Raw genomic sequence first — 12572 nt, forward strand, 5'->3', positions numbered from 1 at the left:
TCGATGTGGTTTCACTTGCTGACATGATTCCCAAACTGACTCAAAAGGATGCCTAGTCCGCAAGATGAGTCGGAGACAGGCCCACAATAGAGCAGTCACTACCAGCTTGCCACCAATTAGGCAGCCATTCCATGAGGCCAGCAGCCAATCAGATATCAGTTTTCAGCTCCCCAGGTTCCATTAGACCCAAGCCTGAGAGTCTGATTGGTTGTGATGGGTGAGTGAAAGCGTCCAACCAGAGAGACGACGCCAATGGCTCAGATTGCCATTCAATGGGGACAGAGGTTATGGAAGAGGTTATTCCCTGCCATCCCCCTCTCCCTTTCCAAAGTCGTTCCCCGTCCCAGAATATTCCCCTGCTATCCAAGGGACGGTCACTGCCAGACAGGCTGGTGAAGTCACTCTGTCCCCCTCCCCTTTCTCTCTCTCTCTCTTTCTCTTTCGCCCCCTCTCACTTTCTGTCTTTATTATAAGCTGAGGAGATGAAACAGGCTTTATATGTAAAGTGATCCCAAATGGCTCCTCTGGGTGCTGCTGGGTGGCTCACACAGCTAGTCGACCTGAAGACTGATTCCAGGCCCGAGACGAGGACAGCCAAAGAGCTACTCCAGAGAGAGCCTCAGCCTCTAGCAGCAGGCCTGTACCCCGGTCCCAGCCCCAGGCTCAGCCCCAGGCCCAGAGAGAGGGGTGTCTGCAGGCACTTCCAGGGGGCTGGACTGATGGGAAAGAGCTGGCAAGACGACCAAGGAAAGCTAACTCCCTCCTTAAGCTGCTTTATGAAGGCCTGGCAAATGTGCCGAGAGCAAGAGTGGGAGGCGGCAGAAGAGGGAAAAAATAGAAGTATAAGAGCAGGGGATGGAAGGATGGAAGGTGTCCCATCCTCCAGAGCCAGTGTAATGGCTCTCCTGTGTCCCTTCCCTCCCCCCCCCCGGCCCTTGTGGGGTCCCAGGCTCCAGGCAGGACTAGCATTACACCCCGGCAAACACAGCCATAAATCTGCTTCATTACTCCAACACAAGGCTACCTAGAATAGCTATAATGCAAGCTCTGTTTCAGAGCGCTATGACCTGGCTACTGATACCTGAACTGCCTCCACCCTAAATACTAACACAAACATCGATAAATGGCCTGGAAAGACCTCAGGAAGATAACTCACTGACTGCGCTACAGAGGATTTCAATATATAAGAGTGCTGAAAGAGCTGAGCATTGTTGTTAGTTGAACTCCGTCTATCAGACACACACAGTGCCTTCTCTCTTGAGGTTGCATGTTCAATATAATAATCTAGTTAATCCACAGGAATCACAGGGATTTGTTTCATTGCTTGTCTTAATTTTGTATTCAGCTTGTATAACAGCCCGCTAGATGACCGTAGTCCCACTACTGCAGCCAATTTGAATAATCAGCCAGGTTGAGTCACTGCGCTAACTGATTACCTTTGGAAAACAAAAGGAACACCTTCAAAACGCGGATCTGCAGGCCTTGCCCATTGATCCTGGTTTTCCATGACGTGCTTCTGTCTCTGCAGCCTCTTCCTGACGCTGCCGCTTATTGGAATTCAAACGCACTCAGAGCGGGGCCCAGGTAGGGGAAGCTTTACCCATATATGGAGGAAGGAGGAAACAGGCCAGGTGTGTGTGGTTAGTACCCCGTTGGAAGGAGCGTGCTTGAGTACACAAAGACACACACACACACACACACACACACACACACACCTTGCAATAGGCTCCTCCTGTTGTGCGTGCACACATAAGCTCATTCTTACTCGCTCCATCTCTCTCTCTCTCTCTCTCTCTCTGTCTCTCTCTCTTGAGTGTCGTTACATCAAACCGAGCCGGCTGCAGTCCTGTGACATCTAAGTTATGCTGCTGAGCCCTTAACTCTATGATCCGCCTGTGAATGACAGACTTCAAGCCAGACTGACTTTTGTTGCTGTATAAACAAAGACGAGTCATGCGAAAAGGAAAGTGAGGGGGAGGAAAGTAAAGAAAAGAAAAGAAAGAATGAGTCAAGTGATGGTTAGGATTGTTCTTGTGCTACTTAACCCAGTTTTACTTACATAACTATGTCCATGTCGGAATAACTATGGTATGTCACAATGTCTTACCTCCTGACATCAGTCTGTGTGTGTGTGTGTGTGTGTGTGTGTGTGTGTGTGTTTAAAGTATGTGGAGTCCTGTTATTGAAGACTTATGGCCCAACTTAGCTCCAACCTTTCCCACCTCACTGAATCATTTGCATTTAGACAAGCCACCTTTCATTAAGCAGAACCCCACCTGATGATTCATTAACGCCACCGACCAGTTACATGGTCATTTAACACCAAGAAGCCTGGTCATTTAACACTAACCGCCTCCTCTCCTCCACACTACCACCCCCGCTTCCTCTTGGACTATTGTCATACAGAACTGCCACTGAAAAATGACAGCAAACTGAATGTCCAAGTCACTCAATATAACTCATTTTTAAGCAAGGTCTACCCTAATATATTCTTTCCTTGACTATTTTCTTTAATTCAAAGTAATTCTAACAGGAAAATAACTCAATGGTAAATTAGCAAGGTGATAGATTTGAACCTTTTCTAGTAGATTTTGCCAATGGTTGATGGCAGGAGCTAGGTTGGGCTGCTCAGCCAGGCTGCCAAGTAGGACAGGGCAGGGTTCATACTGTACGCAGCGTGATAAGACAGAGAGCAGATTCCATGCTAATCTCCACTGGGGAATTTAATCGGCCTCATCAAGATACCTTCAATGCATCTGACCGCCAATCTCCCCGCTATCACACACACACGCCGGAAATGTTGGCGTGATAAGCGCTGATAGATCCTTGCACACCAACATGGCAGTTTATGGCTGGCTCCTTATCGCCGATCCTCACACACACACACCTCCGTGTGCCATAAACTACCAAATAAAGTCTTGCCGGAGCGGCGAGCGCTGTGGGCTAGACAGCGGACTGGGGGAGTTAAGGAACTGCGGTAATCTTTGGTGGAGCACAAGGAGTGGCTGTCATTGTGTTGCAGTAAAACAAAGAGACAGAGAGGGTGTGCATGTGTGGCTAGGCTGGGCTGCTGGCAGGTGCTGACATAGTGATGGTGTGTATGGTCTCTCTGTGACTGCATTCTTCACAGGAACAGGACACACACACACATACACACACACACACACACACATACACACACACACGCACATACACACACGCACATACGCACACAGTCATGCCCTGAGTGCGATCCCTAGTCTTCCTGCCTGTGACAGGTAGCCTTGAGAGCTAATTTTAGTGGTGGCCATTGTTCACGCGTCTTTCCGGAGGAGGAGCGGTATTTAAGTAATTAGGTTACTATGTGAGGCTGTTCTCTTAACATCTGTTGAGATCCACAAATTGCTGTCAGTCCCTCGAATTGATATCAAATCCACAAATCCCTTTTCAATATTCCTTTTGGATTGATTTGCAAAAATACAGAAATACAAAAATGTAACCGGTTAGCTTTGCTTCTCTAGTTTATCCGAGTGATTCAACACAGAGCGTTACTAAGTATTACCGTTGTAGTACTATGTCTACAATGGAGATCCACCCTCTCATTACATGACAAGTGAGTAAGAGTAATGATAGCTGGGGAGAGTAACGTCTTAGTCAGAGGGAGAGAGAGTGAGAGAGAGAGAGAGAGAGAGATGCACTAAGGAACAACAGCTGGGCAGAGAGCCACAACTGTAAGTCCACATCTTTAAGACACACACCCCACTGTTCAGCTTGTGACTAAGCCCCCCTTAGACAAACACATGTAACCCACAGCCCCTAGCACTGATTCACACTGCTCCTCCAACACTCCCTCTCTGTCTCTCACACACACACACACCAACACATACACACACACACATGCATACGCATACGCACGCTACGTCGCTTGAACAGCTGGTAACCGAGGGAGATGGGGGCGACCGCAAAGGGCAGCATGAATCTAAACATCAAGTCCCCACTGACCAATCGTCTGCCGTCACTCTCCCCTCAGCCAATCACATCAGCCGCTCGCCATGTCCATTCATAAAGAAGCCACACTGTGCCGTCTGCACTGTATGATACTGTATATGCCCCCCCCCCTTCTCTCCCCCCATACTCTCAGTTCATTCATGCCCTCTGCTGCTGAGCAAAAGGAGTGGACTGCGCTATCTGTGTCAGATTAAGGAGGGGGGGGGGGGGAACAGAGCATGACAAAAGCAGAGAGAGAGGAAGTAGCATTAATAAACCAGTGACTCGGTATATCAAAAGACAAACCTTCACTCTTCAATTGCCTGTCGATCACAAATGAATATTTTTATCACATGGTTATCACCTGACATCTTAGTAAAAAAGCTTAAAAAAAAGACATTGTCAGATGAGACGATGTCACCGCGCGTATACTATTACAGCGCCGAGGATAGTACATACCATACATTCTGCTTCCCATCTAATCCTGGCCATAGTAAGCCTAGCAGCAGAGTGAGAGCCAGACAGCTTGGCTATGTAACAGTGAATCAGCTCTATTGTAATGTGAACACACTGTGAGGTAACGCTGACTCCACTCCACCAGAAATGACCATTCAAACACAGAACAGGCTTAACGCACGGCATGTTTTACATAATCATTCCCCAAATACTTAAAAAACCCCACCGAGACGGGACATGACTGCTAAGATCAGTAGAGCTTCACACACAGTTTCCCCTCTTTTCACACTTCTTCAAGTCTAGCCTCTCTATCAGATTGCTGACAGTCTACAGCCCGACAATGAAAGCCTCCTATTCTGCCCCCCAGTCCTCTCTGCTGCTCTGCCTATTAAGGATCTGGGAGCAGTTTCTCAACCTTAACGTGTAACATATGATATCCATCAGCAGCAGCAGCACTGCTTTCTGGGAGCGCGTTTTTCTTTTCTTTTTTTTCTTCTCCCTTTTTTTTTTATTTTTTTCACTTACCCGTCTGGGTGAGAGTAGCATTTCCTCCCGACGCTGGGCTTGGAATGAGGGGTCCCCCCCCACTTTCTTTTTCTCCGGTGTCTTTCCTTGGTGTCTCCTTTTTTTTCCTTGTCTATCTCTGGGTGTCCCATTCCCCTGTCCCTGCTAGAATCTGGGGTTCCCCTCCACTTTATCTCTCTCTTGGTCTCAGAGAGAGAAAGAGACAGAGAGAGAGAGAGAGAGAGACGCTATTGGGTAACAACTCCCTAACTTCTCACCCACGTCACTGTCCATGGCTGTAAGAGCGAGTAACACAAAACTTGCCTGAGCTCAACTCGTAAAAAAGAATTCATCCTTACACGTCTCTTCATCTCTGCTTCTCTCTGTCTTTCTCTTTCTTTCTTTCTCTGTCTTTTTCCTCCTCCCGTTGCATTCTTCTGAGTGTAATCAGTAACAGGCTTAAAGTGACAGCAGCAGCACTCTAGCCGGCTCACACACATACACACACACACACGCACACACACACACACACACACACACACACACACACACACACACACACACTCTCTCACAGCCACACACACAGTCGGTGTGTGTGGCTGTGTGAGAGAGAGAGGCTCCCTCTGGGCTAAAGGTGCTTTCCCAGCGCTCTGGAGACACTACAGCCGTTAAACTCCCTAAGCCCAGCCCTGCCGAAAGTAGCGCTATCACATGTTTCACAGCAATATCTCTCTCTCTCTCTCTCTCTCTCTCTCTCTCTTCCTCTCACTCCCCCCTCCCTCCTTTATCTCCCTCTCTCTCCCCCCTCGCCCTCCCCCTCTCTCCCTCAGCTCCCTGACTGACACGGACGGACACACACTCTCACACACACTCAGGAGCGACGCTGCGCTCTCTTATAGTGTGGCTGTTAAAGAGGGGGCTGAGCTTATTGCTGTGGAGGGCAGTGTCCTGTTACACAGCTCTCACTTGAGGTTAGAGAGAGGACATCCATTCAGAAAAAAAGAGAGGAGGGAAGGAGGAGGGAGAGAGGGAGGAGGAAAAAAACTAGGGGCAGCCTCTCTCTCGCTCTCTCTCTCTCTCTGTCTCTCTCCTCCTCTATCGCTCGCTCTCTATGTGCGCTTGGGGTCTTTAAAAGCAGGAAACTCCCCTGCTGGAGAGTTGGGGCGTCTGTAGAAAGGGCCCGTCTCTAAATAAGGGAAAGCAGGCAGGACATGAGCAGAAGCCCCCCACACTGAAAACACACACAGAGCCCACAGCAGAGGAGCCTTTATGACTTCCAGCCTCACCGGCAGCACTATACTCTCCACCCACACTGACATACACCCGCATAAACAAATATATACAGAGATATACAGCGCACACACACACACACACACACACACACACACAGTTTGAGCTCAGCTGGTGTGTAGCCTCCCGCTGTGGTTTATCTCGCAACTGTTTAGGAAAAAGCATCCATGCACATATTTGCATGGTGAACATTTTCCTGGGAAATCACGTGGGCAAAAATGCTTGTCGGTTAGATTCGTGGCCACTGGAACTATCGGAGAGAAAGTACCTGAGTTTACCTACGAAAAGGACCGGCCAGAAAACCTGACACCGCCAGACTATTGCATTTATAGCACAGAGCCACGGACACACTGAGAAGCTAATGAAAGGGAAAGGGGTCTTAACCATCTGTTGACCCCATGACTTGGAGCCGGATCCTGACCTCCAACACTGACCTGAAAACACCCTTGCCCTTGGTTCACCACACTTGTTCCCAGCCCTCACCTACATCCTGCTATTTTATCCCGCTTCTATTCTCTGCTCCTGCCAACCACACCTCTCAGCACTCCCCGTCCCACCCCACCCCACCGCACCCCACCCCTTCCCTCTGTACCCCACCCACCCACACCCCCCCCCTCCACCCCTCCTCCCCTGGGGTTTGGGGCTAGGGTGGGCTGGGGTTCGGATGAGACTCAAACTTTGCATAGTTGGGTTGTTACTCACAGGAGGCCATGTGACTCATCAAAGGCCATGCTGCACCCATGCTACGCTCCCGTTACACATATTGTGGTGCGCAAAAACACATGCACGCACACACGCATGCGCACAAACACACGCACATACACACACTCGCACAGACAAGTTAGTGGAGTCGGAGCACCGCCTTTGTCTGACAAGCTCCATTCATAATTATTTAAATGACCTCAGTGAGTCATGTAAAGGGTAGGGTAAAGTAATGGCTGACCTATATACACACATCTCTGTTCTGCACTGCCACCCCTTAGAACAGACTCTTAGATCATCCTCCTGCACAGCATTAAAACCGATCCATAAAACTGTGGCTACTCCTCTTGGAAATTCTATTTGTTAAAAAGAATAGGGGAAAAAAAAAGAAAATGAAAAGGCAAGAAATGGTAGGACTCCTCTTTTTACAACTGTGCGCTCCGATCCGTTTCACTGTGCAACATAATGTATTTTTAGTATCTACTGTATGTCTTTCCTCTCTGGTAGCCAGTGTGGTGTCAGCCTTGTTTTAACATGTTAACGCCTAGCCAACGGCATCCACTGCCAGGCGGCCATGGCCGTACGGCAGAGGCTGTGAGCCGCAAGCGCAGCACCCAGGCAGGCGTCCCGTGTAACGTGTAGAGTAGCGGCCTGTGTTTCTATAGTAGTGTATACAGAGTGTGGATAGGGAGTGAGTGGGCGCGGATGAATCACGGCCTGTCGTGTGTCAGGCCGGTGAATTGGTTTCTGTGTGTTTCTCATTGTTTTCAATGGGTGCCGCTGGGCTGTGGCAGCAGGCTGGGCCCAAGCAGAGATGACTCAGGGTGAGAGTGGCTAAATGACTCCAGACCTGCGAATAAACAGCAGGACTAACCTGCTGGAGTCAACAGGAGGATTTATATAAGAGCGCTGACCTCCGTTTGGCTGAGGTTCAGTATCACCTCTTGTTTGACGGTCTGAAATACCCCAAGGTTTGTGTTAGTTTGCTTTCAGGTCGTTCTGAAAACAAATGAACATTTTATTCCTGTGTAGTGCTATTTCGGTTCAACCGTTTAATTTGGCGATTGGTGTTCCCTGCCAAAAGCAGCAATCTGACAGATTATTCTTGAGCTTGTTATGCGGCTGCTCAGCTAGCCAGGGACATTGAGTCATTGGGAACAAAATCATTTTTTACAAGTGGCTAATTTCATATTAAACTGAAAATAGTGCTGCAGTAATGGCCTCAATAAATTATTTGTCTACTAATGTCTAATTCAAATATACAATTATTTTAAATAGAAAAACAAACATAATTGATAGGACAAAATAACATTGACAGTAATTATTTCCTAATGTTATAATGTAGATTGAGAGAAAAAAAGTCTTCAAATTGCTAACAAATATTGTATTGTAACACTAAATTCCAAACAAGATTAAGGAAAAGCTTATGATATATATTGATTGATATATAATTACAAATTGGGAATAATTATTATATTTCACCTAAAGCCTTTAAAATCGAGTTGAAGAATTCAAAATTTGAAACGGTTTATTCATGCAGTTAAAGTTTGCAGTTAAAGTAAGTTTAGTTTGCCTTAGAGAGTAAAGTTTCACGGTAACAGAGAGGTTTGCCATTTTAGAATGTGACTCAGTGGATTGTGGGCACAGACTGAGTACTGCCTGCTCTCTCTCTGGGTGGATACAAGGGCGGAGATGTGTTTCAACACACACACACACACACGCACAGCACAGGCGGGGGCCTTTCCTACACGTACACACACACACACACACGCACACATACACACGCACACACACAATGGAGATTGCGGTGGAAAGGAAGCTGGGGATTCCTGAGATTCCTGTGGACAAAAAGGTGTGAACCCAGGCAGCCGAGCAGCCTGGGAATTCTGCTGGGTCCGTCTGAGAGGCACTTTAACGGCTGACCGACCTTGTTAGTGACAGAGGGCGAGATAGAAAGAGGGAGAGAGTTAGTTAGAGAGAAAAAGAGTGTGGATTAAAAGAATTGGAGAGGGAGGGAGGGAGAGAGAGAGAGAGTGACAGTGAAAGGGATGGCTGCCTAAAACAGCTTCAAAATGAGAGATTGACACACAGAAGCTATGTTTACATGTGCAAAATAATGTGACTATTGCCAATACTCTGATTAAGACAACAGAACAATTAAGCCATTTGCTTAATTCTATAAAGGGACGCATCCGCTAATAATACAGTTAATTTCTGACATGTATTGATCAATTGATGGATTAAGGTGTTCTGACCGATCACTATTAATGCAAGCAAATTTGGAGTACTCCACATATGTAACTGTGATTACGCTTACTCAGGCTAAGAGAATATACGTACATTAATATAATGAGAGATGAGAGTATGGTGTTTACATTGATCCTGCCTTGCTCGATTTATTGTCTTAATCACATTGCAATTCCATTTTTTGTGTCCATGTAAACATGGTCAGACAGCGACAGACAGAGAGGAAGAGACAGAGGCAGGTAGTGATCGTAGCTGTGTTTGTGTCAAGTCAATTGCATGCAAAGTTTTGAAATGCTGTAAAAAAAATAAATGCAAATTAGGTGTGTTTCCATCAGCTGAATAAACCGGCTTCCTGAATATAAAAAATGCACACCCAAAACTAATGGCAATACAACCATAATAGGCAGCTTATAGATGGGAGAGACAGCAGGTACGGCATTTCTAGGAGGTTGTGATGGGCAATGAAATTGAGCCAGTTGTGACAAACCTACATCATAATTTATTTAATAAATGCACTTCAATCCCAATTTGCATTTATTTTCCACATCAAGCCAGCGTAAAAACCTTTTTTACAAAATTAGGACATTTTATCTTTTTTTTTTCCCCACTTCAGCTTTTCTAATTTACATCATAATTTGCAAAGAAAACTACTTGAATGGCAACCCAGTTAGTGATGGCTTCATAAGATAGCCTCCAAATGCTCTGTAGGTCAATATCTTGATAGATTATCTAACCAAACAGAGCCGGTCTGATGCCTGGTCGTTGCCCTGTGGTTCTGAGTCTGGATCCACATGCTGCCACTCAGACAGCATGGCAAACACCTCACCAACCAGCCAAAACACACAATCAATACAGCGCTGAGAACTTAGAGCACAGCAGATACCTTTAGACTATGACAATGATCCCATGACCACACACACACACACACACAGGCAGCATGGAGGACCTGTAATAGGAGCACCTGTCTCTGCCCGGGCGGAATCTCTCAGCCAATGACGGACAAGAACAGACGTAACAGCGACGTCATTTCATTCACACCCGTGGCGCCACACACACACACACACAAACAAACACACCTCCATAGAAACACAGGTATGCAGCCGACCAAGGGCAGGAGATGAAAGTATGTCAGGCGGACCCATGCCCTTCGGCCGTGTGAGAAAAGTATGTGTGTGTGTGTGTGTGTGTGTGTGTGTGGCATGGGTTACGATGGCTATATTAGGCCAGTGTGTCTCCAGCCCGGGGACAGAGTGAGCACAGAGATGCAGCTGTGATGTCACGGTCACGCTGGGAAGGCATGACTTCACGTCTTATCTCTCCGGAGTACTTGTTCTACATTCCTCTCCATTGCCCTGCGGTAGCATGTGTGTGTGTGTGTGTGTGTGTGTGTGTGCTCATGCCCCCGTGATAACCCAGGTCTTTTGGCAACACATACACATACACACACACACACACACACACACACACACACACACACACAGGGAGACCTCATCCAGTGCCAGCAGCCCACCAGTAGCTGGTTTGGTGACAGACAGGCAGCTCTGTGCCAGGATCCAAGCAGCGCACGACGCCCGCATGGGATTTTAGTTGTGATGCATTCTGGTCACGCCTTAATGTTCCATTACTTACGACAACGTCTCTAGTTACATCACACATTCACACATACATTGATACATAATGGTTAAGTATTCCCTCTAAGGTTATATAAAGTAATAGCTGTCATAACATTGGTATTAGTTACAGCAGAAGTATTCGTTATAGCACTAATTGTAGTAGTGATAGCAAAAGAGATGAAGAGATGTATTTTTATTGCATTACAATTGTCCCTTTTTTGTTAGAATCATGACAAATGTCCCTTGCTACTAAAATTAATAATTTGATATCGACATAATGTGATAGGAAATGTTGTTAGTGTAATAGACATTGCAGTATTACATAGATTTATTCAAGTTAATATAATTTAAATTTAACCTGGACTCTTCTGATTTGGCTCTTACAGTCATTTTTGAATTGCAGTTGGAGTGTGTGTGTTTGTGTGTGTGTGTGTGTGTGTGTGTGTGTGTGTGTGTGTGTCATTAGACATAGTGTGACAGCATTGTGACTCCTTTAAAGGAGCCCGCCGGTCTAGCGCTCCACCCCACTGTCCCTGCCCTGTCTGTCCGTCTCCTCTCCACTCCTCCCTTCCTCCCTGTCCTCCCCCTTTCCTCTTCCTCTTCCCTTCAGAGAGGTGTCAGAGGAAAAGCAGCTCAGGGCGCCTCTCTCTCTCTCTCTCTCTCTCTCTCTCTCTCTCCCTCACACAGCCACACAATGTGGGCTATGTGGAGGCTGTGACTGCGCTGCTGGCTGGCCCACTCACAGGATATACGAGCTGCAAGCCTGGCCAAGGCGGTGAGGGGTCACACAGTGGAGAATGTGTGTGTGTAAGAAAGAGTGTGTGTGTGTGTGTGTGTGAGGATGACTGTGTCACACACGACCTCCCCCACTGGCCGGTGGCTGTCTGAGCAGCAGCATCAACAGCAGACGCCCTCATCCTGACGCTACCGGGCGGAGGGTGTTCTTGTGAAACATTCCATTCTCCCCCGCCGCACCGACCAGCGTTTCCTGCTCTCACTTCCCTGTCCTTCCCTGCCTCGCTCCCTCCCCTTCCTCCCCTTCCTCCCCTTCCTCCCCTTCCTCCCTTCCTCCCTTCCTCGCCCGCCTTCCCTTTCGCCTGTCCCGGCCCCGCCTCGCCTCCGCACGCCTCCGCTATCCTACGGCCTCTCCTGGCCCCACACCCAAGGGCCGGTCCCCCGTGGCTCCAGCCCCTCCACGCCCCAGACTAGCGGACTCTCTCTGGGCTTCCTGGGGGAACCACCTTCCATTATCGGAGCGGCGGCTGGCCCGGCCCCAGAGACCCCGCTGTGGCCTCTGAGCCTCACTTCCATCTCCGAAACGGAATGGAATGGAAATAAAATAATGTTGGTGCAGTACATCGATCAAAGGTGCGTAGGCGTAGATCAGGAAGCGCTCTATGATAAGGATTAGGACTGGACTGATATATGTTGGCTTGTCGACATTGGCCTTTCAGTGCAAATCTGATATTGGGCAGTCAGTGTTGCCCACCGCCAATATGGTGAACCCACCTAAGAATTTCATTAGCATAGGTTTTAATGGAGAATTTTAGTGTTCTATGATGGTCTATCAGGTTTCAGAGGCTTTTCCAGCCTGCAAAGAATACAATTCTAGGGGAAATCACTGAATATGTTTTGGGGATTTTTTTGGGCATTAAAATGGTGAAATTTAAATATACAGAATATCGGTATAAAATATTGGCTAACAGCAGCTTCAATCCAAAAATATACTGCTGGTGACTGCTTTCCTGATTAGGGATTTGAGACGTTTGGAAACAGATTCTATGGTGTCTATGA

At 47.5% G+C, this 12572-nt stretch overlaps 1 protein-coding gene across 1 annotated transcript in view; it reads right to left on the reverse strand.

The window, feature by feature from the left end:
• The window catches only part of dipk2b (divergent protein kinase domain 2B), a 45991-nt gene extending 33902 nt beyond the window's left edge, over window positions 1-12089 (reverse strand). Inside the window, 1 exon segment of the mRNA XM_071524763.1 lies at window positions 11920-12089. Within this exon segment, the coding sequence (XP_071380864.1) occupies window positions 11920-12089 (170 nt within the window).
• Window positions 12090-12572: the final 483 nt, after the last annotated feature.

The sequence above is a fragment of the Centroberyx affinis genome, unplaced genomic scaffold (genome assembly GCF_046629955.1).
Source record: "Centroberyx affinis isolate AG114_WGS23_722 - 3 ecotype Tasmania unplaced genomic scaffold, CSIRO-AGI_Caff_v1 ptg001231l_1, whole genome shotgun sequence".
Taxonomy (NCBI): Eukaryota; Metazoa; Chordata; class Actinopteri; order Beryciformes; family Berycidae; genus Centroberyx; species Centroberyx affinis.